Raw genomic sequence first — 23,872 nt, forward strand, 5'->3', positions numbered from 1 at the left:
GAACACGGACTAAACACGGCCCACTCCGGACCATGGGCCTCATCGATTTCCTGAAGGCTGCCTGCTCAAACAACTACGGTGCCCTTGACCGGGATAGTAAGCCAAACGTCTTTACTGGGTATCCGGCTATATAAATATCTGTTAAAACTGAAGCACTGGTAAGGAATGTATAACTACAAAGCGGAAATGTTAAATAGTACACGAGAGACTTAAGTGCATAGGTGAATAAGAGAGGAATGAATAGAACATAAGACTAAGCATAGTGTTCTGAGAACTGAACCTAAAACCTAGATAAGACAGATTACAAATCCTGCGAGTTTACGTCAGGTGTTCATGCAGTGTGAGATTCAGTTCTGGCCTACAGCAAAAGGAGCACACTTTATAGGTAGCTTTGTACAGGACACAGGTAACCACTGAGGTCCCAAAAATAAAGTAATCACTAACTATTCAGACGTATGTCGGTGTTACTTCATACCAGTGTTTCCCAACCCGGTCTTCGGGGACCCACAGACAGTCCATGTTTTTGCTCCCTCCCAGCTTCTCTACTGGGAGCAAAAACGTGGACCATCTTTGGGTCCCCGAGGACCAGGTTGGGAAACACTGCTTTATACCAACAACCAGTCTGACTTTTCTCATAATGTCTGTTCTCCTCCGCACATCAGCAAATAAAAAGGAAAACCTGAAAAAGTATCATTTATTTGTTTTAATCACTGCAGGGCCTCGTGTGGTTAGAGGGGCCCAATCAGAAAAGAACATCATTTGTGTTATACACAGTCTGACACACCTCCTCTTCAGATAAAATATTTACTAAAACTTTCCCTCTTTTCATAATGATAAGCTTCTCTCTCCTCACATGAAGGGGACAGATCTCAAAAGATATGAAAAAAAAGAGACAGCGTGTTCTTCAGAAATGAGGTAGTTGTGTTGGCCGAGAGCTACTGGGACGACTGGGACTGAAAGCACACTCTGCCATACTGGAGGGAAAATAAAAGGTGATTGATTTTCTTTTGGTTGAAATCTTCAGTTCCACGTATTACTGATGGACAGCGTGGCTCTTTATAAAACACAGATGCAACCCCAAATATATTGGGCCATTTGCGTCCAGACCGCAGGGCCGCGTGATGCGGTGGTCGAGCATCACACAGGCTGCAGCCTCAGTCAGATACCCCTCTGGTCCTAAGTGACAGCTTGTCACTTCAAACTCAGGCCACAGGTTGGAGCTCAGCCCGGGTATCCAGCTCCCGTTGCCACCGGCTCTCAACCGTCCCGCGCTGCACCATGTGATCTGTGGAACCACAGAGCCAGAAGTGCTAGGCGGTTGTAGCACGTACGCCTAGCTGGTGACCAGCTGCGTCTTGGTGTTTCTGCTGCGGGGGCCAGCAGGAGAATAAGTAAAGGAGTCACAGGAAACACAGGCCTTCGCTGAACGGATCACGAGGGGCTGCGATAGCAGGGGGTGGGACACCGAGCCCCCAGGAGCCCCACTTTAGTGTTTCCACTCCACACTGAGGAACCAGTTAGTCAGTAAGGAGGCCTCGCATGTCATTCCACCTGGGCTGCCTCAGGGTCCGTCTATAAATGTAAACACCTGCGCTTGTATAAGCAAGTAGGATTTCTTGCTTAGCCGGATAACTTGTCGGATATAAGGCACCCCAATTTAAATGGACTTTATCCTCATTCACTTACATTTACGTTACACTAGGGGGCAGCGTGTGGCTCAGTGTGCTAAGCCTCTGTGCCTGTGGTCAGAAGGTTGCTGGTTTGAGCCCGGCCTCGGCACATCTGCGGGTCCTTGAGCGAAGCCCTTAGCCCCCAGCTCCCTGGGTGCTGCTATGGGTGGCTGCTCTTCACAGTCAGCTTTCTCTCACCTACAGAGAGCAAGTTGGGGGAGGCGTAGAGAGAATTTCCCTCACGGGGATCAATAAAGTGTAATCATCACCATCATCAACCCAGACTACCTTAAATCTGACATGTTATCCGGCTAAGCAAGAAATCCTGCTTGGTGATACAGGCCCCAGTTTTCATGGTGAAATTTGAATAATTATCTACCAAGGACAACAGTTGGATCAAAAGGCCATCTGTGTGACTGCCAGAAGGAACGGCAAAGCGGGTCCCTGCTTCAGACTGACAGGGGCTCTGGGTCTGCCAGTTGGGGGGGGGTCCCCACTGTCCTTGGTCCGGCTCTGGCTAAGGGTAGCTGTGTGAGGCCGCAAAAGCAGGGAGCAGGCCAGAGCTTGGTGTGGGAGAGGAGGGTGAGGACGCTTGTGCGGATAAGCCCCCCCTGGGAGGGAAACGTCCACGCTCCTGTGGCAGAGAGCTTCCGTTTTGTAGGGGCGTCAACGAACGGAAGCCGTCGCCGAGTCTCGCCCTGTAAAAGCTGGGAGAGTGCCGTTTCCAGCATCCCCCGCCCTGGTGATGCCCGGCGTGACTCCCTGTCATCTCTGCCGGGGAGGGGTCAGGAGGCTGCACTGCCAGGGGATCTGGGCCCAGCTTCAGATCGACGGGGCTGGCCGGTGTGGGCGGGGTTTCGCTTCCACCGGGGCTCAGTTTGCAATCCAAGGAAGCTTCAGTTTCGACGTCAGCCTCCAGCCTGCCCTGGGACTCTGGCATCCTGTGAATGATCACCTCTGCGTCCACCTGCGCGCTGCTGGTGGGGAGATTCACCCCCCTCTTCTCCTCCCGCTGTAAGGAAGGCAGAGGGAACGTCGGCGAGACGAGCTACACCCACCCTAGTGCTCCAGACACCCCCACAGAGCTCACACAATACACCCAATATCCTCTGATCACTTCCTCCAAATTTATGACACAAGATGTAGTTTACAAGCTATCATACCCTGGAAGACAAGCAGAGCATAAAACCATCTTGGCTTAAAGATCCATCTGAGCCACACTGAGGCTCACTCTGTGGTCACGTGCGGTTAGGTTGTAAAAGCGGTGAGTAATTCAGGCTGCCCTCAAGAGACGCCTCCTTCTAAGGCCTCTTTTCAGGAGGAGGTAACAAGGATGAGCCTTCATTGGCTGTTTCTAGTGATAACTGTGCCATTCGTTATCTCTAATTGCATCCCGCCTGCTCTCCAGCTCACCGTGTGTCAGTCACATGTGGAGAGCGTCCTCCCCAGCGGGCACACGTGCAAACAACAATACACTCAGGCACGGGGGGGGGGGGGGGGGGGGGGGTGTGACCTCACCTCAGAGGACAGAGAGTCCTGCACCAGGCCTTCCCTGTGTACATCACGACCCATAAGACTTTGCGGCCCGGCAGTTATGGCTGGGTCCTTGGCTCCCGCAGACATGAGTGTCTCCAGCTCGTGAGGGGCCGGCTGGCTTTGGGGGTACCGCAGAGCCAGAGGGGAGGAGTCCATCCCCCCCAGCATCTTCCTGCAGGAGGTGGGGTGAGGGTTAGGCGTGGGGCATCCGCTGAGCAGACGGCCTGAGGCACGTCAGGTGTCGGTAGTGTGCGCTTATCAGTGAACATGACTGCTGCTGATCTGCAGGACGTTACTGTGCCTGAGTCCTGCCTGGCCTGCTGCCCTAGGACTCTGAGAGAAGTGCCTTAAGGGAAAACACCCCTGTACTAGCAACTCAGGATATTTCTAGCAGGGCTGCATGATATCACATCGCAATTACATGCAGCATGCGCAATAATCACCAGGGCTTCAGCTGATGGCATAAACATTTGTCTGGACTCCAGCTTTTCGGTACTATCCGGTAGAGGTGAGGACCCGAGTCACTGACTCGCGACTCGACTCAGACTCAAGTCCAAGCCTTGTGACTTGACTCTGCAAAAGTGATGGAACGTCTTGGACTCAACTTGGACTTGAGGGCAAATCATAGAGACTTGACTCGAACTGCAATGTTTTGACTCAAGACTTTACTTGGACTCGCCAAGGAATGACTCGATCCCATCCCTGCTATACAGATGTTTTACCCCTGCCCACAGTCTGGTAAGCAGAATGGTAGCATGACTAAAATATTAATGCACGGCGTATTGTGACACCCAAAACTTAATCTGTATAAATTCAATGTATCCTTATGTTTAATAAACATCTCTGACTTTAAACTGCAAAAAGCACCACTACACCACCGTCTTTTTACTCTGTTTACCCACAATGCACCCTCTTCACAGATGTTTACTAAATCCCTGGTAATGATTGCGCATGCGCTATGTAGTCGCGACTATATGACGGAGTGATGTCACGCAGCCCTTATTTCTAGCGTGTTCTATCAGGGTGGGGCTCACCGGGTGCGGTGCCCGCGGAGGCTGAAGCACACACACAGGATGATGCATAGCAGGCCCAGAGACACGCCCAGCAGGATGCCCGTTACCGTGGGAACGTCCAGCTCTAAACCTCAGACACAGGAAGAAAGGGAAAAGGGCTCACATGCTTTTGGAAGAGAACGGGATGGGGGCAGGGGTGACGCCCTCAGGACTCAGCTGTCAATCACTGGGAAAAGCTCCGCCCCTCAGCACCAGCAAGCCGGGAGCCTGCCTTCCAGTGGGACCGTTAAGACCGTGAAGAAGCTCACCGTGTCCCGCAGGGGGCGTGTGCACGTCCTTTATGGGGGAGTAGGGCCCCGCCCCCACCACCGTCAATGCCGCCATCTTGAAGTAGTAGCGGGTGTCGCCGAGGAGCTTCTGAACCTCTGTGCTGATGGTGCTGCCTGAGCAGAGGCCATGGGAGTCAGCAGTGTGCAGTGAGAACAGAAGCGATGTGTGACACACACACACACACACACACACACACACACACACACACACACACACACACCGTCAAGGGACAGGGAGCTCCACAGGTGCTCAGGCTGGGTGCTACTGCTGCTGTATAGGATCCTGTACTCCACGATGATGCCGTTGGGCTCCACAGGGGGGCGCCAGCTGACTAGCACTGTGGAGGAGTCCAAGGCGCTGAGCTGCAGCTCCGCAGGGGGAGTGGAGGGTCCTGCATGTGGAGAGAGAGGCAAGGAGAGTGACCCCTGATGGGGGGGGGGGGGGGCGCATGTGCCTCCAGGTCAGGAGCTCTCAGCTGATGGCCAAGCCCGCAGGACTAAGCGGCAATGACCCAGCCGTGGTTGAGGGAGTCCCGGTTTGAAAAAGCATGACACAAGGGGGAACCCCCCTGAAAAGCAAACCCACTGTTCAAACACCCTAACCCATATGGACAACTGCTACAACGACAGACTCAGTATTATAATCTATGGGAAATGAAAAATAAAGAAATAGCAGACTAACATTTCACAGTGTAAAATACCAGAGCACCCCCCTGCATCGGAGGGGGACACTCACTGTCGGGGAGCGTGGACTCCTCCACAGTGCCGCTGAAGGGTCCTCCCTCTTCAAGGCCATTGGACTGTACCGCCATCTCATACCGTGTAGATGGTCTCAGGGCATCCAGCAGAATTTCCTGTGTAGTGCTGTCAGTGAGACAGGAATTAGGCAGTTAGGGTTAGCCGAGTGGGTGGAGCCGACTGGACAGCGCTGAATGGGTGGGGCTGAAGGGGCGGAGCCAGCGTGGCCAACCTAGTGAAGTAGGAGACAAGTGAGGCGTTGCGGAGGCCCACGGGGCTGCAGCGCACTGTGTAGTGCTGCACCTCCGGCGAGCCGCCTGCCCGCGGCCGGTCCCAGCGCAGCCAGATGGAGGTGGAGCTATTGGCAGAGGCCCGGATGCTGCTGGGTGGGGGGGGTGGGAAGGCGTCCGGTGGAGGACCTGAAGGCACATGGTGGGGGTCAGGGAGTGGCCCGCTGACAGGTCCGTGGCATGATATTCCTGGGACTCGATCCCCTACCTCCGCTAGCTGCCGGCTCCCTCTGCGTCCGGCCCCTCCACACAGCAGCGTACCCGTCTCGCCGCTCGCTGTAGGCCTGCACTCTGACCTCATAGAGCTGGCCTGGGGCTGGGACAGACAGGTAGACAGAGAGGCAGTCAGAGAGAGGCAGGCAGACAGGCAGAGGCAGAGAGGCAGACAGAGAGACAGTCAGAGAGGCAGACAGAGAGACAGTCAGAGAGAGGCAGTCAGAGAGGCAGGCAGACAGGCAGAGAGACAGAGAGGCAGAGACACAGACATCAAGCAGACAGAGACAAAGACAGAAAAAGAGACAGAGACAGGCAGGCAGAGATAGAAAGGCAGACAGACAGGCAAAGAAATAGCCAAAGAGTCAGAGGCAGGTAGACAGACAGACAGGCAGGCAGACCTAGTGAGTGCCAAGCAGGACGGATGATTTACTGGGCTCTACACCTACATCTGTCGGCCCAGTTGAACACAAACTTGCCAGATTTCCCACACTAATGTGGGAAGATGGACACAGACTCTGTACACTGATTACCACATCAAGGGGAGTCCCTCACCCAGCTCCCTGATCTCATAGCGGTGGACCGTCTTCCTCAGCTCGACGGACATGGTGTCCTTTGCGTCCGACAGAACCTCCCGGCAGTAGAGCCGATAGCCGGAGACGCGGGTGTGGTTGGGTGACGGCTGCCAGGTCACGTCCAGGGAGGAGGCCTTGGCTCGGACTTTCAGCCCGGTGGGGGCGTGGAAGACTGTAAACATAAATCATAGGAAGGTCATGACACGTAAACAACGAAAACAATCAAATCTGTAAATGAATAAAGGTCTTCTGAAATTCAAATGATATACAACGATGAGCCAAAACATTATAACCATCCCCACGTGAAATGAATAATGTTGAACATTTCGCCAAAACATGTGTGGCAAGGTCTGGGATATATTACACGGTTAGCATTTGGTACCCATTAATGCAGAGGAAATGGGCAGGGATAAAGATCGGAGTGACTCTGACAAGAGCCAAATCATTATGGTCAGGCGACTGGATCAGGGGCTTGTGGGATTCTCACAGTCAGCTGAGGCGAGAACCTACTGAGGGCGATTCAAGGATGGAGAAACCACAAGCCACTGACCGGCAGTTCAGCGGCCAAGATCGTCAATGCGAAATGTACCTGAAGGCTATTCCTTCGAGTACAAACCAACGGAAGCGTTACTGAGGCAGAAATGGCAGACAATGGTTAGAGGAATGCTGTCTCATGGAACACGGGGCATTAAGCCCCACTGCGTTTGGCACCGTGTCGCCGCAGATTGGTCCGACGCATCCCTCAGACATGCGACACGCACCCAGCCATCCACACAATCATCCATCAGACCAGGCGACCTGCCTCCATTGCCCCAAGGTGCAGTTCTGATGCTTGCAGGCCCATTGTAGGCGCTGTCAATGGTAGACAGCGGTTAGCATGAGCACTCTGACTGACCCCTGGCTACACAGCCCCATAAGCAGCACTCCATGCACTGGGGGGGGGGGGGTCATACCATTTTAGCATGAGTGTAAATCTAAACAATGAGAGAAGTGTACATGATGACGGGCATGTTTGGTGAGGCAGAGACTGTGACAGCCGCACCGGTGCTGTAGTTGAAGAGGTCCGGAGTGCAGTGCAGGGTCCACTCGGGCGGCGGGCCGTACCCGGCCCTGGTTCCGGCCACCACACGGAGCCGGTACATCTGCCCAGGGTTCAGGCCTCTCAGGGTGACCTGGGTCTCATTCGCTGCCACTTCCACAGAGGACACCAGGTGAGCTGTGAGACACACGTGGACGTGCAAGCATGTGAGACACCTAAAGGGTACCATGGTGGGGGGGCACGGCACCCCCAGGGTGTGAGCCTAGGAGTGTGGAGGAAAGTGAGAGGATGTGGGCCTTTCAGACTTTAGCCCAAATATTAGCCCAAAAGGGCTAATATTACACACACAAACACAAACACACACACACACACATACAACAAAACAGGGAAAACAGCTGAGAGCAGCTGGTCCAGCAGGGGGCGCTCACCCTTGTCCATGGCACAGTAGTCGACACGGTAGCGAGTGATGGTCCCACGACTGAGCTCAGGGGAGAGGGGGAGCCACATGACGTGGATGTCTGTGGGGGAGGTGCTGAGCAGGGATAGCGGCGGGGGAGCGACTGGCACTAAGGAGCAGGCAGGGAATGCCAATGCACCACCCCAGAAAGAATACAAAAAAGCAGTGAGCGGGGAAGCCTCAGTGTCCTCTTTTCTCATCTAAGACACACCGTTAGCTTGTTAGCATATGGCTAACGTGGCCCGACCCCCGCTCACCATCTTCCAGCATAGTCACGGTAACGGGCAACGATGGGCGGCTGGCTCCCAAGGGTGAGTACGCCACCACATAAAAGGTGTAGGCTGTGTGAGGCAGCAGCTCCATCACATAGAATTCCGTGGTGTCGTTGTTCACAGCGAACTGGTATTCTCTGATGTCTGGCCCTGTGAGAGAGGAAGGAGAAGGGCTTGATTGCCCTCTTGACAATGCCACAATGCTGGAAATGTCAGTTTGTCAGGAAACGAACCAAAGGATAACCACATTACAAACATGCACAGCCCAACCCAGGGGTGTGGCCTACATGCAGCCCCACCCAGGGGGTGTGGTTCAGCCCAGGGGTGTGGCCAACATGCAGCCCCACCCAGGGGGTGTGGTTCAGCCCAGGGGTGTGGCCAACATGTAGCCACACCCAGGGGGCATGGCCAACATGTAGCCACACCCAGGAGGGGGTGGCTCAGCCCAGGGGTGTGGTCAGCATGTAGCCACACCCAGGGTATGTGGCCCCGCCCAGGGGCGTGGCCAACATGCAGCCCCACCCAAGGGGTGTGACCCAAGCCAGGGGCGTGGCCAACATGTAGCCCCACCCAGGGGGTGTGACCCAAGCCAGGGGCATGGCCAACATGTAGCCCCACCCTGGGGGTGTGACCCAAGCCAGGGGCATGGCCAACATGTAGCCCCACCCAGGGGGTGTGTCCCAAGCCAGGGGCATGGCCAACATGTAGCCCCACCCAGGGGGTGTGACCCAAGCCAGGGGCGTGGCCCACCTTCATTCTGCTGGTAGTGCACAGAGAAGCCGATGATTTGCTCGCTGTTGTGCTCTGGTCGCTGCCAGCTGAGGAGGGCGGTGCTGCTGGAGTGCGCTGTGACCGTCAGCAGTCGGGGGGGGCTAGGCAGACCCTCGCGCACCACGACAGACAGCTTGGCCGTAGCGCAGGCGGTGCCCAGGCTGTTGGAGGCAAGGCATTGGTAGTAGCCAGCGTCAGCCACGCCCAGCTGGCTAACAAGCAGAACGCCAGGAGCCGGGCTCTTCACGCGGCCGTTGGGCTGCACCGGAGCACCATTCTGGAACCAGCGCAGGCTGGGGGCCGGCTCACCAGAGGCATTACACACGAATCGTGCCGTGTTGCCCCGGGACAGGGACACGGTGTCTGGAGGCCGAAGGATGATGGGAGGAGCTTGGGGATAACAGACAGGATGAGAATAAGTGTGAAATACCTAGATAAGACCACTGAGCTGAGCACCGCACACATACACACTCACCCAGCACACGCAGCTCGGCTGCTGCCAGGACAAACTGCCGTGTCTTGGGCCGGTTGGCTCTGCACACGTAGATGCCAGCATGGTGGCTCCTGGTGTCTGGGATCACCAGGTTCGTCTGTAGAACCACCACGTCTGTGGAAATTGGTCTGGCATCTGTACCAGGGAGGAAACAAAAGCCAGCCTAAGACGCATGCGCGACACGGCTAAGGTTCGAGGGCCCAGGTGTGCTTGGATGTGGGCACAACCGGGTGCCGTCACAGGAGTATTAGAGGGTATGTTTCCCCCAAAGGTGACAGAGTGAAGCCTTATACTTAACACAAGGATCCAGAACCAGCCCAGTGCACTGGCGCTGTCCCTATCACAGATCAGTCACCTGCATTTATTGCAGTTTATGCAACTGACACAGAGCATTTCCTGCGAAGGACAGCAAACATCTGGGAGCCAATAATGAACGGCAACCTACATGCGACCGCATGCCAGGGCAGTGCCCCTTACTGACCCGGCAACAGCTGCTGGATCGCTCGGTGAATCGGATGGGGGGGGGCATTGAACGATCCAAGGGCCCAGCTGCCAGGTGGACTGGTGGCTGAGAGACCAAACTGGGCGGTAAAGCTTCTGTACGTCGTCCTATTTGATGCCCAGATCCTGCGATTCCCCCACAGCCTCCTGCCCCCCCAAGATGGATCATTCAGGACATTCAGCCCAAATAACTGAACTGTCCTGGTGTGCTGCCCCAGTTTCTTGCCAATATAAACTGTGTGTGTTTGACAGTGTGATCTCTCTGATTGCTGATGTGCTTAATCAATTTCTCTGTTAAATCTGTCAGGTCGGGTCAAGTTAAAAAAATATTAGCTTAGGGTTCATTTCGGTCTCTAGTCCAATAAGTTTAAGCTGGGCTGGATTCTGGTGTCACCTTCATGGACGGAGACGACAAGAACTACCACAAATGCATTTGCCAAGCCTGTCTGATTAAGTCCATGGCAGGTGAGGAGGTGGCAGTGGGGGGGGGGGCGGGGGAGGGGGGTGCTTACCCATCCGGCTCCAGGAAACAAATGGTTTGGGCTGTCCCTGTGCCATACACTCCATGACAGTGGTACGACCCAATACTACTGTGGTGTTCTGGGGTGGGACTGCAATCAGCACCTCCTCTAGAGAAGGGATGTGGCCTTTAGAGAGAGAAACACGCAAAGACAGTCACTTTCTTCAGTTCCACCATTCCTCCAGTGACCAGCAGGGGGCGATAGTGGACACTGCACAGGACTTCAGAACACCTTCGGCTCTGAAAAACAGCAGAGCTGAAAGAGCAGGTGGAAAAGCCTCACCTATGCTAATGGGCAGTTTGCGGACTCTGCGATAAACGAGTAAACCAGTGGCACGATGACTTGCCGGATATACATATAAAAATCTGCACGTCAGTGATTTCTGTTATACAGGAGGAAAGTATCACTGCATTAATGCCGGGGAACATCTCTCTCCGCACGGCTGTTCTTTCCAGCTTCTGGAGAGCTTAGCTACAAGTTAGGGCGCTGTTCCACCACACCAGGTAGCATACTTTTGGTACGGTACTTTCAGTACTTTCCTTTGCCCACTGACTTCCAGTCAAGTACCAGTATCAAAAGTTCCAGGAGCTAAAGTATCAAACCAGCCCGGGATACTTTTTTGGTACTTTGGTAGTTTGGGGTGGAACTTAACACTTCCTTTGTGAATCGGTTATGCAAATAGCCTGCCTCTGAAACAAGATATAACCACCATCTTTAAAAAAGTTACAACCTCAGAAAACGATAAATTAAGCAAAATAATAATAATAATAATAGAGTGGACAGATGAAGAGATCCAATCTTAATTTGTGATCTGATCAGATGATACAAAGAAGATCTAGATGGCATAAAAAATAAAGTATTTGCTATAATGTACCAAGGCTGCACGATATTGGGAAAAATTCAAATACCACAAAGTGATTTTAGTGTAATAAATATTGGGGTATTTGCAAAGCAAAAAGGAGTTAAACATAAATTTCTCACAAGCCTGTCTAGGAGTAATTTAAACAGCAAGCATAAGAATGATTACGATTGTCTCGGAAAATGCATGCAGCGCTCATGCAAAAGCATTGACAGAGTGAAATGTTTTAGTAAGACAGACTCCCTGCACTATAATATCCATACGAAATTGAAAGAAAAAGCCTGATCTTAATCTAGATGACTAGCGATGCAAGTATTGGAAGTGCATAATATGCTATGTTGGTATTAATATTGCACGTCGTCCAGCCCTACTACAGCCATTTTTCGAATTCAGTACATCAGTGTTGTGATGTCATTCAGCGCTGGTGCCAGTTTTTACACCATTGGAAAGCCAACACCTTGAAGTACCGTACTTTTGGTATTTTCTTGAAGTACCAAAAGTACGGTACCCGATGGTGGAAAAGCACCCTTACCTGGCTGTAATACTGAGATGCTACTGAAGGGAGTGAGCTGCCCTGCCCTATAGCCTAGGAGAAAGAGCCCTTTCTTCCAGTTCCTGCTGGGTGCACACAGGACCCTCCCACTCCGGTATGTTTCCTATCACTGCAATTAGCACTGCTGAAGAGGCACGAGTCAGCGTCCTGCCAAAGAGGAAACGGGCCCTAAAAGGAAAAATTCTGATTATATGCTGGGGCCTCTGATTATACGTGAAGGCGGAGCTTTTTAAATGGGTCACTCTGACTTTCTCAGACAAGTCAGGATGACTGCTGGACGTGAAGGCCTTTGTGAAAGTGCGCGTATGTGCGGAAGACTGCATGCGCGACGACTGCGTGTCTGAATGTGTGTTTGTCCTACAGCGAATGTTAAGCTCCTCCCTCCCCACAGGGCTGTGATTTATTCTGCTGTTACTGCGGCTCGCTGATGCAATGTGGGGGAAATGTGAGCATTTGCTGCCGCGCAGCGTGTTCATAACAAGGCTCTCCGAGTGGAGATTCTTGGACAGAAGCCTGGCTCCTCGTTAATAGCGCCACCTGCTGCCCTAGCTTGTCTGAAAGGTGGAGCCGGCATGCGGGGGCGGGGCCGTACCTGGTGTTACGGTGAGGGTTGCATTCTGGCTGAGACGCCTGTTGGCTGCACTGGAGGCCACACAGCGATAGGAACCCGCGTCCTCCTCCTGCACCCCTGAAATCTGCAGCACGCCATTGGGCAGGGTGGTGTACCTGGCGGGGGGGGGGCACACATACAGTGGCTCAGAGGCTCAAGGCTTCTCAGGCGACCAATGCAACTCCATACATTTATGCACGGTTTGGCCTTTAGGTGGCATAGTCATACTGTTTGAGTAACAGCAAATCAGGGCCTGCGCAGATCACAGTCAGCAGTCATATTCCCATGATGCCTTGGGGTGAGGACCCTCAGGACATGAGGAGAGACGCTGATTTATGTCAAAGGCTTACTCAGCAGATACCCTTAAATGAAGGGAGTCCTGAGGACATGCTACTCGTCACAAGCGGCCCTTGGAGGAAAGGCCAGGACAGAAACCCATCTGAGACCCACCAAGAGCTGTGGGAAATGCAGGCATTTCATGGGGCTTCCTCCTGGGCCTGGTGACTGGGACACACATGACCCCATTGCACAAGAGCCTCTGTGCCCTGTGGCTGCTTCCACCATTGTCAATATTTATCTTTGTTTCACCCACTGCCATGCCCCCCACCCCCCCAGTCCAGCACGAGGGGCAAGTTCCACTGCAGGCCCTAAATCCTGTTTGCTTCCGATCCGGCCTTTGAGGTGGCATGCAGGGAAGCACCTGCTATTACATGGGGGGCTAGGAATTCATAAGAGGCTGCAAACAGCCATCCGCATCTTTAGAAAATTCCATCTCCCAGCATGCTTTGCTTCCTTAAATGGCCAGGAGGACCCCTTCACACGGGCTGCAGTACACCTGCTGAAGTGAGTGACTGCAGTTATCGACCCCATGGTCAGATCCACAGCCTTCTTCTGGGCGTCCCGATAACGCCACATTCACCTTCCTACCCCCCCACCAGCCAGCCGCGTAACCCGAGTCTGACCAACCAGAGGCCCTGAGACAGAGAGGTGTGCAGGCCTACAGAACAATTTGATGATTAGACCCAGGGGTGGAGCTTAGGATGCCAACAGGAAGGGGTGGGGCTTAGGATGCCGACAGGAAGGGGTGGGGCTTAGGATTCTGACTGAGCAAACAGAGAGGGGGCACGTCCTCTGGCCCCAACCTTTGGCCTGTACAGAAGGAGGCTGGCCAGCAATATACTTATCTCCAAACTCCAGCAAACTCGAGCCAAGGTCCAGCACACCGTGCTAAATGACGTCTAATGGAAACGTCACACTTATCCACCCTGGGTGACATTCATACCAGTGCGAAATCAGTGTCTCTCAGCCCAGTCCTTGGGGACCCCCAGACTATGGAGAGAGATTTGCAAAGATATTTGTAATGTAAAACGGGGATTTTACTCCTGAAACTTAAATGGTAGGGACAGGCACACATTTGCAACTCTGATTATGGATTTGTGCTTCATAAAATTACGATATCATCATGACATTTAAGTACGATTACTTTAGACATAAATCTATCGCCTCATCAGTCAGTCCACATTTTTGCTCCCCCTCATCTCCCAGCACAGCCATACTGGCTATTCGGTTCAGGTGACCTGGAAGCAGGGGGGGGGGGGTGACAAAAATGTGGAGTGTCTGGGGGGGTTCCCAAGGACTGGGTTGAGATACACTGGTCTAAATATTGTTGTTAGCATAGGAAATTGCCTAAGTTGAGCTGTTATTAAAGCCAGAAGCCCTTGGCTCTAACCATCATTTGCTTTAGAGAACACTTAAAACTGAACTGAAATCACGGGTCCTGCTCATTCTCATCACCATTACAACTAAGAAAGACAGCTCTTCTTATCAATAACTGTCACCATATGATTCTCAAATACAGTGCTGGAAAAAGTATTCAATTTTCATACTTGAGTAAAAGTACAGATATCACGCCAAAATGATGCTCAAGTAAAAGTCAGTCATCCAGTGAAATACTACTGAAGTAAAAACTATGTGATTTTATAAGTAATTAAGATATACGGCATTTGGCAGACGCCCTTAACCAGAGCGACTTACATAAGTGCTTAGGAGTCTCAGCAGTGATTACGTTCTGATGCTGCTTCAGTAGAACCCAGCTAGGAATACCATCACCGTACCATCACTGTAAAAAAAACCCTGTTGGCAAGTAATGCATTTTTTTTTAAATTTTTTTTTTTTAAATAAGAGTATAATCCTGGAAGTGCTAATCCAAGTACTTCCGAAAGAGGTAGATAAGTAAAAAGTACTACACATCTATCAAATCTCTTGGTCTATCCTCTCCTTTTAAGTTTACTCAATGCAGGTGTTTATATTTGCAAGTTACGGTGTAGCACAATAAGGAAAATGAAGTTGCAGGAAGCTACGTGGATATTTAATGTTTATTCACAAAATCGGCTGTTTATAGGGAACTTGGTAACAGCTGGAGGTCTCTGCAGTGCCAGTTGTGATGTTAAGGTAGCACTAGTCCTATGCGAAATGACAATACTACCATAATTGATGATATCAGACTAGTAACCCAGTGGTGTCTGACAGTGACTAAATGGCGATTTTTGCCTTTGTTGGGGAAGGAGGTTCATACCCGCACAAAGTGAGATATTAGCTCGATAAATAAGACATTTCTAACATGGCTTTCAGTCCAGCCCACGTTTCTGTCACCCCCGACAACTTCTTCATGAGCGTAGGACCTTTTGAGGTGGTATGCACTATAAAGTTTATGAAGCACTGCTTTAGATGGTTTCAGACAGTTGTTTTTAAATCATAATTAAATCGATCCACCGGTCAGTTGTTTTCCATGGATAGTAAAAGAACAAGGATGAGCACTGGCTACTGGGAACCAACCTGAAGAAGTGGCTTTAAGTCGGACTCTGTAGGTCTGTTAGATACACCTTCCATGTCCTAAGCAGAAGAACTGTTAATTAAAAATACTTACTGCATGGCAAACAAGCCCACTGGTGGCCCACTGCATGGCAAACAAGCCCACTGGTGGCCCACTGCATGGCAAACAAGCTCACTGGTGGCCCACTGCATGTCAAACAAGCTGACTGGACGTAGAGCCCGCTCACCTTGGCAGAAGGGGCAGGGGGCCTTCGTCCCTCTCCCAGGTGATGCTGGGCACGGGCAGGCCGTCCACCTGGCATTGGAAGCGCGCCAGGCCACCCATGGGCACCGTCTGAGAGCGCGGGTGCTGATGGAAGCGGGAGAGACCTGTGGAAGCAGGTGACAGTGCTGGGCGCAGTGGGCAGGGTTTCCCGCTGAGTTCTCAAGGGGCCACAGTCTCGCAGGCTTCAGGTTCAGTTTCCTCTTCCCTTTAGTCAATTGCAATTTAAACTAGTCTCCCATCATACATTCAATAAAAAAAATCTATATTTCTCTAACATTTTTTGAATGATCTGCTGAGATCAGAAATTTTACTCAGTGTGGCTCTACTAAGCTCACATGCAGAATTTCCCACTCGGGATCAATAAAGGGTAGACATTTCTCTGTCGCCGCAGATAATTAGCTTACTGATTGGACCAATTAAACATGGGAAGAGGGTCGGAACGGGTGACTAGTAGGCAGTCAGTCTCGAGTGGAGTTAAAGAGCCCTGACCGCTTTGAGCGAGAGCAGCCGCGGCACACACTGGATAGCCAAATCCCACCCACAAGGTCCGGGAAGGTCAAACAATGGCACAGGGCAAGTATGGTTAGGACTGCACTGCTGATTGGCCAAAGACCATAGGAGCCTTTAATTGGTTGATTAGAGACTGAACAGCAAATGAGAGGAAATGGAAACTGGTTTAATAAAAATTGGGTGCTTTCCAGAGGCGCGGGCAGTAGGGGGCGATCAGGGAAAGGGGCGGGGCTAAGACTCACCGCTGAGGCGCAGGGCGAGCGTGCGACTGGTGAGGGCCCCAAAGGCCCCGGCCGACACGCAGCTGTAGTCTCCTTCGGCGGCTGGCCCTCTGTCGGGGCGAACCAGCAGCGAGCCATTGGCCAGAACGTTCACCGCCTCCGTATCCCGTACAAATGCCCCACCCTGCAGCCAGCTGACGTTCCGGGGCATGTCAGTGGCCCCCTGGTGGCAGTCCAGCAGCAGGGGGCGCCCTGGCTCCAGCACGGCGTGGACGGGCCCCACCCCGCAGCTGAGTTCCAGTGACACCGGCCTCGCTGCAGGGGGGAGACGGGAGACAGGCGCCTCATCTATCAAGGAGAGCAGAGGGCAGCCAGCGGAGCCTCGGGTGGGCGGGGGCTGTCACCGCCAAAGGAATTCAGCAGAGTATAAAAAAGAACAGACATGACTGTTGCTCAAGATCCTTCTACCAATGACAGAGGAAGATTTAAGATGAATGCTTGTACAATGGAGGACATACTACTTTCATATTTACTCTCAGCTATTAAATTATTTGGTGACGGGAAAGGGCCACATCTGACTGGATAAGACAGTCCTCCCCCTGCAGTCTGCCCCTCTCAGGATCCTTCATGCGTCACACGCCGCGAGTGTGACGCCCCCCATCCTCAGTGTCGTATTTACCAAATCGTCACCATGGTTAAAATTAACCTTTCCTGTGGAGACGCCCCTTGACGAAACCGCCGGTCAGCAGCCAGATCAGGAAACGGGACCCCTGGCTGAGCCTTGGGTTAGGGGACCGGCAGAGGACAGAAGCTGAGCCCTTTTCAGGAATGTGGGGAGGATTAACTTGGGCGTGCTTGGTGGTAACGCAGCCATCGCACGGAGCCAGCAGGAGGTGCCAGACGTGCCTGAGGTGGCTATTGAGCGAAGAACTCCGGGCCCGTTATTCATGGGTCTGACAGTCACACGGCACAGCGGATAAAGCCACCGACTAAAAGCAGAGCGGCTGGCGCCGTCCCAGAACCTGCAGGGCTCTGCACTCCCTCACAGAGCTCATGTCAGGGTCCACAAAACAGCTTAAGGTCCATCTGCACCAGGCTGACACCGGGCCCCGGCCAGCTAACGAGACCAGACACGCAACACAAACAGGTCCCAAGAGGGCGGAGTAAACCCACAGCCGCGTCCAATTCTGCCTCACGGGAGGGGGGGATTACTGAAGATTGGCAAATATTCCTAGAAATAACCATGTATTATCTACAATGTGCAAACACACAAACATCCACCTCCATAAACACACACCATCTTATAACAGGGTGGGATTCAAGGCTGGGTCTCTGCTGGGGGGGGGGTGGTATCACAGAGATCTTAGAATGAGAGGGACTGAAAATAAACAGGTAGGACAGGAGGAGCAGCAGAGTGAGAAAGAGAGAAAGGGCAGAAGGGTATCATCGTGGAAGTCTGCCACATCCCCGGCACATCCCCGCCACATCCCCGGCACAGTGACATTAATGGCTATTCACGGGACCCGCTGGCCCACCAACCATGCCAAGGCGCTGCTGACATACCAGCTAATTGCTTTTGATCACGCGGGCAGTGACACATAACCCTGACTGATGAAAAGTGAGAATGGGCAAGTGCCGAACACAGAGAAATTGCCAACTAAGCAACTGGAGGATACAAAGTTCACAGAACGAGATTGCAGCACAGGAACCAGCTGCTGGCAGTCACTGTGTGTGTGTGTGTGTGTGTGTGTGTATGTATACAGTGAGACATGCCAAGGTGCACCCCCCCCCCCCCCCCTTCCGTAATGCTTCTGTGCTGGAGAACAACCTTTCTATTCTCACTGGGGTCAGTGGCTCTCCGGATTACAAACAAGTCATCAGATGAGCATGTGGCCCGTCGGACCCACACCCCCCGACAGGAGCATGTGCGAAGCAGAACATTCGGGCCATGAATATGAGCACTGCCTGCATTCTCTGACCATAAACATATTAATCCATCTGGGCAAGATAGGTCCAGCTGTTCCAAAACCAGTCAGCAGGTCCTGGTCTTCGCTGACACGCCAGGGTCTGAGGTCCTGATCTCTCTCTGTACACTACTGGTAAAGTTTCAGGTCTTTATCAAGCCACAAAAGACTAAGGCCATTCACCTCACCTGTCACACTTATTACACAAGCCGCTGTTGATTAACCCTAAAGCCACTATTGTGAAGGGGTTACACAGAAGCAATTGCAGAAGAGCATCAGTCAAAGGGACCCGGGGTCCGGCGTGAGAGTATCCTCTGCCGACAGCAGGAGGAACAGCTCATGGACAGAAAGGGGACCATGGAGCAGATGAAGAAATCTCAACCCATCATCGGCAATTCACGTCACGCCCACCTCAGACACAAAACGGCATGTTATACAGTGGGCATATACATGTGGGCATAGGGGCACCTGCAGAACGAGACACCTGTCACTGATCTGAGGGCGTAACTGGAAGAGGGCAGTGAAAACACACTCACTCACTCACACACACACACACACACACACACACACACACGTGTTTTACATGTGCATCCATTTTGATGCACATGTAAAACCACCTGAGAAAGCCTGACCCCCCCAGGCAGGTGAAAGGACAGGAAGGGAGGGCAATACAGCCCTTTTCCCTCTATTGCAGAATCAGTCCTCAGATATAACAAGAACACTAATTTATTATTAAGCTGTTAAGACGCCACACACCACTGTAAGCTTCAAAAAAACAGATTTAGGAATTACAAAAACTAATAATGAACTAACCTTGGCAATGGTAGGTATGACAATGCACCCACACAGCTATTAATCAGTGCTTCTTCCATGTTCTTCCATGAAGAGCATAATGTAAGCATGCTGGATTTAACTGAGAAGGAGCAGGACGAAGACATCTTCATCTTCCCGTCAGTTACCCCGCGATCTAAGGCAGACATGCCGACACGCGGGCAACACACACGTCGTGCAGAGAGCTCAGGACCTCCATCTGACCAGCTGCTGCATTCACTTCTCACCACTTTCTGTTTCCTCTGGCTAATGGCCTGTTACACTCTTGCTAAATAAAACCAGGCGCTATTTCGGCAGCATACATCCTGATCCCTGGACTGACCAAGTTAAATGTGGCCCCTGGTTATAATTACAAGTTTAAGGTCCCCTCAAGGTATTCCAGTTCCCTTTCACTCAGGCCACTTTAGCTCCCATCCTTTGGGGTGTCTCCCAGTTCTCCCAGTATGCAGGGCCTTAACTGCCTCACTGGTTTGGTATACTGGGAGGATATTCATCCAAGTTATATAAATGACAGAAAACAGGAGGATGGCACTGTAGATACAGAATACCAAAAGCCGTGTAAGTTTTAGTGCGGAATAAAGTCCTTCAGTATCAAATGTGTCACGTATCATCGCATGACAAGAAAAATATTTATAGATAGGGCTCGTTTTTGCTCGAAGGGCTAAGGAATCTGTACATATTAAGTTTTGGGAAACGATTTAAAAATGAAAAAAGGTAAGCCTACCAAAGAAAGTAAAACCATGCAAATAAAACGCATCGTAACACTCATTAGTCTAAACCCCATTTGTTTTCTGATTAATTATTTAAAAAAAACACTTCACTGGTTTACATACGTGTTTTGTGTGTTACAAAATCAGCACAAGTCTGTAAGCATTATAAAAACAGCAACAAGCGCTTTAATGTTATTCCTGAGCACACATGCTCCCCACCTTCGGCGGACGAGAGAGAAACACCCCGAAATCTCTGCTTTCAGCCCCCCTTAACGTCACAGGATCGCTTTTAAATTATGTATCACTTTTGCAATCAGTTCTGAAAAAAACATCCGCTATGTCTGATCCGCTATACGACAGCCAAAGACGGGGTCGCTGATCTGGGTAGTAAAACAGCAGCCAGCCACGCCGACAAACAGAGTAACCCGCTTTTAATGGGGTGTCCGGGGCCTCAAGGTGAGATCAGATCTACTGAGGCGGTTACCTTGGACAGGCTGACCACAGAAGTCCAGCGAAAGCAGCCACAGCAGACAGATGCTCCTCATCGCAATGGAAGTCCCGCTTCTCTTTTCCAGGACAGGTATCATCGGCATTGTAAGTTATGCAGATAGCAGATGATTAAAGCATATGCATCATGTGCATTTAGGGCAAACCGCAGGTGGATGGTGCAGATCAATCTGCCGGCCGCCCTATGGGCTAAAAGCCGTTTGATTATCCCCACGCCGAGTGCTGATGCATATCAGAAAATGAATAACGATCCCGGAGAGAGCTGCGCTTCCTCTTTACGCTTCTTCGCCATGTTGCGAGCAAGTGACCGAAGTGAGATCGCTTCTACACACAGCCTCACACTTGCTGAAATTAGCAAGTCCCCCTTTAGGTGTCCTGTGGAGCCGCCTGAACCGCTGCCAGCACGCCCGCACGCCCCCTTTCGCAGTCCGTTGCTCTGAGTCAACTTCCAGAGGCTCCTCTGCCCGACCCTCATCCCAGCGTCTTTCTTCCCGAGAGCCCATCAGTCTCTGGCGTCCCAAGTAATTCATTGGCTTCCAGTTTGAAGTTTCCAAATGAAACCTGTGGATGGACGCTGTTCGTGCAGTCAGAGCAATAGGAGCCACATTTTTTTTCCCCACCAAAACGCATCTATTTTGCGTGGCCAACTCTTAACTATTCTTAAGTTATACTCCAAGTTATACTGAATGGTTTTGCAAAATTAATTATAGCTGTTGTTATCTTTTCAGACTATACATATTTCACGGTTGGAATGTACGGTATTATTTTCTTATTTGTTCATCAAGGCAATTCTGTTTCACAGCTGATCTTATTAAAAAGATAAATTCCTGATGGACACAACTGTCCGTCAAAGTGTGCCAGCTTAGCCATTTCAAAACCTCTCCTAAAATCAACCCAAGATGGGCAGCAACCATTCAATGCCCCCCCCCCGGGTATTTTTTTGACTTCACCACTACCCCACCTTATATGGCTTATCAATACCTCATTTACTTTCTTAACTAAATTTAATGAATTAATTAAACAAGCTGGTGCTGAAATTTAATAAACACATGAAATGGCATGTTCAACTAGGAATGGTTCAACTAGCTGTCCCACAAGGTATCAGTAACGTTTTGGAGAACAGAAGAATTTCTTGTTTGTTGTTGCTCCTAATTTGTATATAATGTAAATTGTTAAAACATTTTCTGTCACTGCCCAAGACTTTTGCACAGCACTGTATATAAACACCTTGATTGGTTGATATTTCGAGTCCCACCCCTGTTCTGTGTGCGGTTCCTGCAGTGTCTGCAGTCCAGCGAAATGCAATCAGGGCATCTCTGATTTACCTGTAATGCATGTGTGCTGCCCAGCAGGGAACTGGCATCCAGTCCAGGATTTTGGTTTTGGGGATCAGTGTAGACACACCACAGCACACAACAATGAAATGGGTCCTCTGCATTTAACCCATATGTGACGTAGCAGGGGGCAGCGCCCGAGGAGCAGTGCCTGGGGAGCAGCGCCTGAGGAGCAGTGCCTGGGGGCGGCACCTTGTTCAGGGTACCTCAGTGGTGCCTTGCTGGTTGGAGATTCAAACCAGCAATCTTTCAATTACAAGTGTGCTTCCCTAACCATTAAGCCACCACTGCCCACATGACAGTCCCCCCAGGCCGTGCCCTGGGCTCCCAGCCATAGACGATGGACTCCTGGCCTGCTATGATGCTGATCAGGATAAGTGGTTGGAAGATTGATAGGTCATTTTGTCTATATCCTGATATTTTTTCCTGTATGTGCAAAACTTAGGGATTGTCCCAGACAGTACTAAGAATGAATCAGAGGACAGCTTGTATATGATGCCAGTCCATCACATAGAGACAAGCAGACAGACAGGCAGACAGACAGGTAGGTAGGCAGACAGGCAAACAGACAGACAGGCAGACAGATATACAGGCAGACAGACAGGTAGGTAGGCAAACAGGCAGGCAGGTAGGTAGGCAGACAGACAGAAAGACAAGCAGACAGGCAGACAGATATACAGGCAGACAGGTAGGTAGGCAGACAGGCAGGCAGACAGGTAAGCAGACAGGCAGGTAGGTAGGCAGACAGACAGAAAGACAAGCAGACAGACAGGTAGGTAGGCAAAGGCAATTTAGAGCCACCAATTCATTTAAGTTGCCGCTGCAGTGAACTCAGCTGTTGTTTTTATTTGAAGTCCCCACTCCTCCCCTGCTTTGTCCATTTCTGCTACTCATACCTTGAGTACCTGCATGAGCAACCTGCAAACTCCAACACTGACCCTGTCTCATACACTGCGAGCTGAGGCTGTCGCACAAAGGCTGGGGAACATGGGGGTGAGGCGTAATGAAGCAGGATGGGGGCTTCGAGGCGGCCATTGGACAGAGAGAAAGGGGACACATTTCACAGAACAATCGCTCTTTGAGCGTACTCTACACGATGTGACAAAAGGCGTTTTCCACCGCGGGGGAGCGACTCTCCTCTGCCTCTCTTACTGCTGCCGTGATGAAGCTTTTGAAAAGTCCCAACAGATTTTCCCACATTTTGTTGTTTGAATACCCCCCCCCCCCCCGTGCCAACACAAACAAAAACTACTTATGGAACTAACCTCCAATTACTCTACCCCTCATGCTGCCCGTCTGCCGATGCTACTGCAGGCCAGCTATCCCCACCTCACCCTCCCTTTCGGTGGGGGGGCCATCGGAAAAGCGGCCTCCATGGGAACCACGACACGGCGGCATACAAGATGTTTGTCAGCAGGCAGGCACTGGTGGCACAATACAGGCACTGGGAGCACTGGGATGGCACTGTTCCCAGATCAGGGAGCATGCTGGGAGAGGGTGGCTGCAAGATTATGTCGCTAAACGTGTTACACAAACCTCCATAACCAACAGGGCTCAGCGGCACAGACTGGGGGCTGCATTGCACCAAGTCCCAAATTAGATCAGAATATTTTATTATTAGAAGTTTATTCGGCTAGCCTCACAGTTAAGAGGCAAAGCTGCAGCAGAGGCTTCCAGCACATTCTAGGAGTGCCACGGCCACTTTTAGAAATCGTATGTTGTGAAGAGAGCGCTACCTTCGATTTGGATAAAGATGCAAAAGAAGGAGATCGGTCTTGGTGTATCACGGTCGCAGGTGTGACGGCTTTGAAGGCCCCTGTACTCCACATCTTCGGCTGATCTCCGGAGCGGGGAGGGGAGAGGGAGCGAGAGTGAGGGGGGGGGGGGGGGGGGGGGAGGGACAGGCGGACACCCTTTCACAGCCGCTGTAAGCAATACTTCATGGGAGAGCCTACTCTCATCCTAATGAGCTTAAAAGCAGATTCTGAATCGCTGTAAAATGGAGCCACATGGTGAATGGAGGGACCCCAGCGTGCTTGTGCAGAGCAGAGAGCTCAAGTGCCTCATCAATGGAGGTCTTGTTAGCTGGCAGAGGAGGAGAGGGTAGCCTTCGTTATCACACTCCTATCTGCGTTTCGGCTTCCCATTTAAGGTGCACGCCGTTATAAATGGTGTTAATAGGGTCTGACCCAAACTGTGCCGGCTGAATATTCATGACAGGGGAGGGGAGGGAGAGCGGATATAAGGAGCGAACGTGA

The 23,872-nt window shown here is 51.6% G+C and overlaps 1 protein-coding gene across 2 annotated transcripts; it reads right to left on the reverse strand.

Moving 5' to 3' along the window:
- Positions 1–688: 688 nt before the first annotated feature.
- Positions 689–23,384, reverse strand: LOC111846662 (immunoglobulin superfamily DCC subclass member 4-like). 2 transcript variants are annotated; one of them, XM_023817085.2, is made up of 20 exons: positions 22,880–23,384; positions 20,258–20,841; positions 16,290–16,583; positions 15,500–15,641; positions 12,423–12,556; positions 10,410–10,544; positions 9,379–9,531; positions 8,883–9,293; positions 8,118–8,282; positions 7,832–7,969; positions 7,407–7,580; positions 6,345–6,536; positions 5,785–5,892; positions 5,519–5,705; positions 5,285–5,412; positions 4,770–4,940; positions 4,528–4,662; positions 4,241–4,343; positions 3,189–3,378; positions 689–2,682 (listed from the first exon to the last, which is right to left on the reverse strand). In XM_023817085.2, exons 2-20 carry the CDS (start codon positions 20,364–20,366, stop codon positions 2,188–2,190), a joined length of 3,564 nt encoding a protein of 1,187 aa, XP_023672853.2. In that variant the 5' UTR covers positions 20,367–20,841; positions 22,880–23,384; the 3' UTR covers positions 689–2,187. The 2 variants fall into 2 exon arrangements, with proteins under 2 accessions (XP_023672853.2, XP_072554435.1); XM_072698334.1 differs by lacking the exons at positions 20,258–20,841; positions 22,880–23,384 and adding an exon at positions 19,046–19,540.
- Positions 23,385–23,872: the final 488 nt, after the last annotated feature.

The sequence above is a fragment of the Paramormyrops kingsleyae genome, chromosome 13 (genome assembly GCF_048594095.1).
Source record: "Paramormyrops kingsleyae isolate MSU_618 chromosome 13, PKINGS_0.4, whole genome shotgun sequence".
NCBI lineage: Eukaryota > Metazoa > Chordata > Actinopteri > Osteoglossiformes > Mormyridae > Paramormyrops > Paramormyrops kingsleyae.

Excerpts from the sequence above, each read along its gene's own strand:
- LOC111846662 (XM_023817085.2), bottom strand. The coding sequence starts at position 20,366 with ATGCCGATGATACCTGTCCTGGAAAAGAGAAGCGGGACTTCCATTGCG. Across the intron at positions 9,532-10,409 it reads TGTTTCCTGGAGCCGGATGG|ATGCCAGACCAATTTCCACA; the intron begins GTAAGCACCCCC and ends TCCCTGGTACAG. Across the intron at positions 2,683-3,188 it reads AGGACTCTCTGTCCTCTGAG|CGGGAGGAGAAGAGGGGGGT; the intron begins GTGAGGTCACAC and ends CCTTCCTTACAG.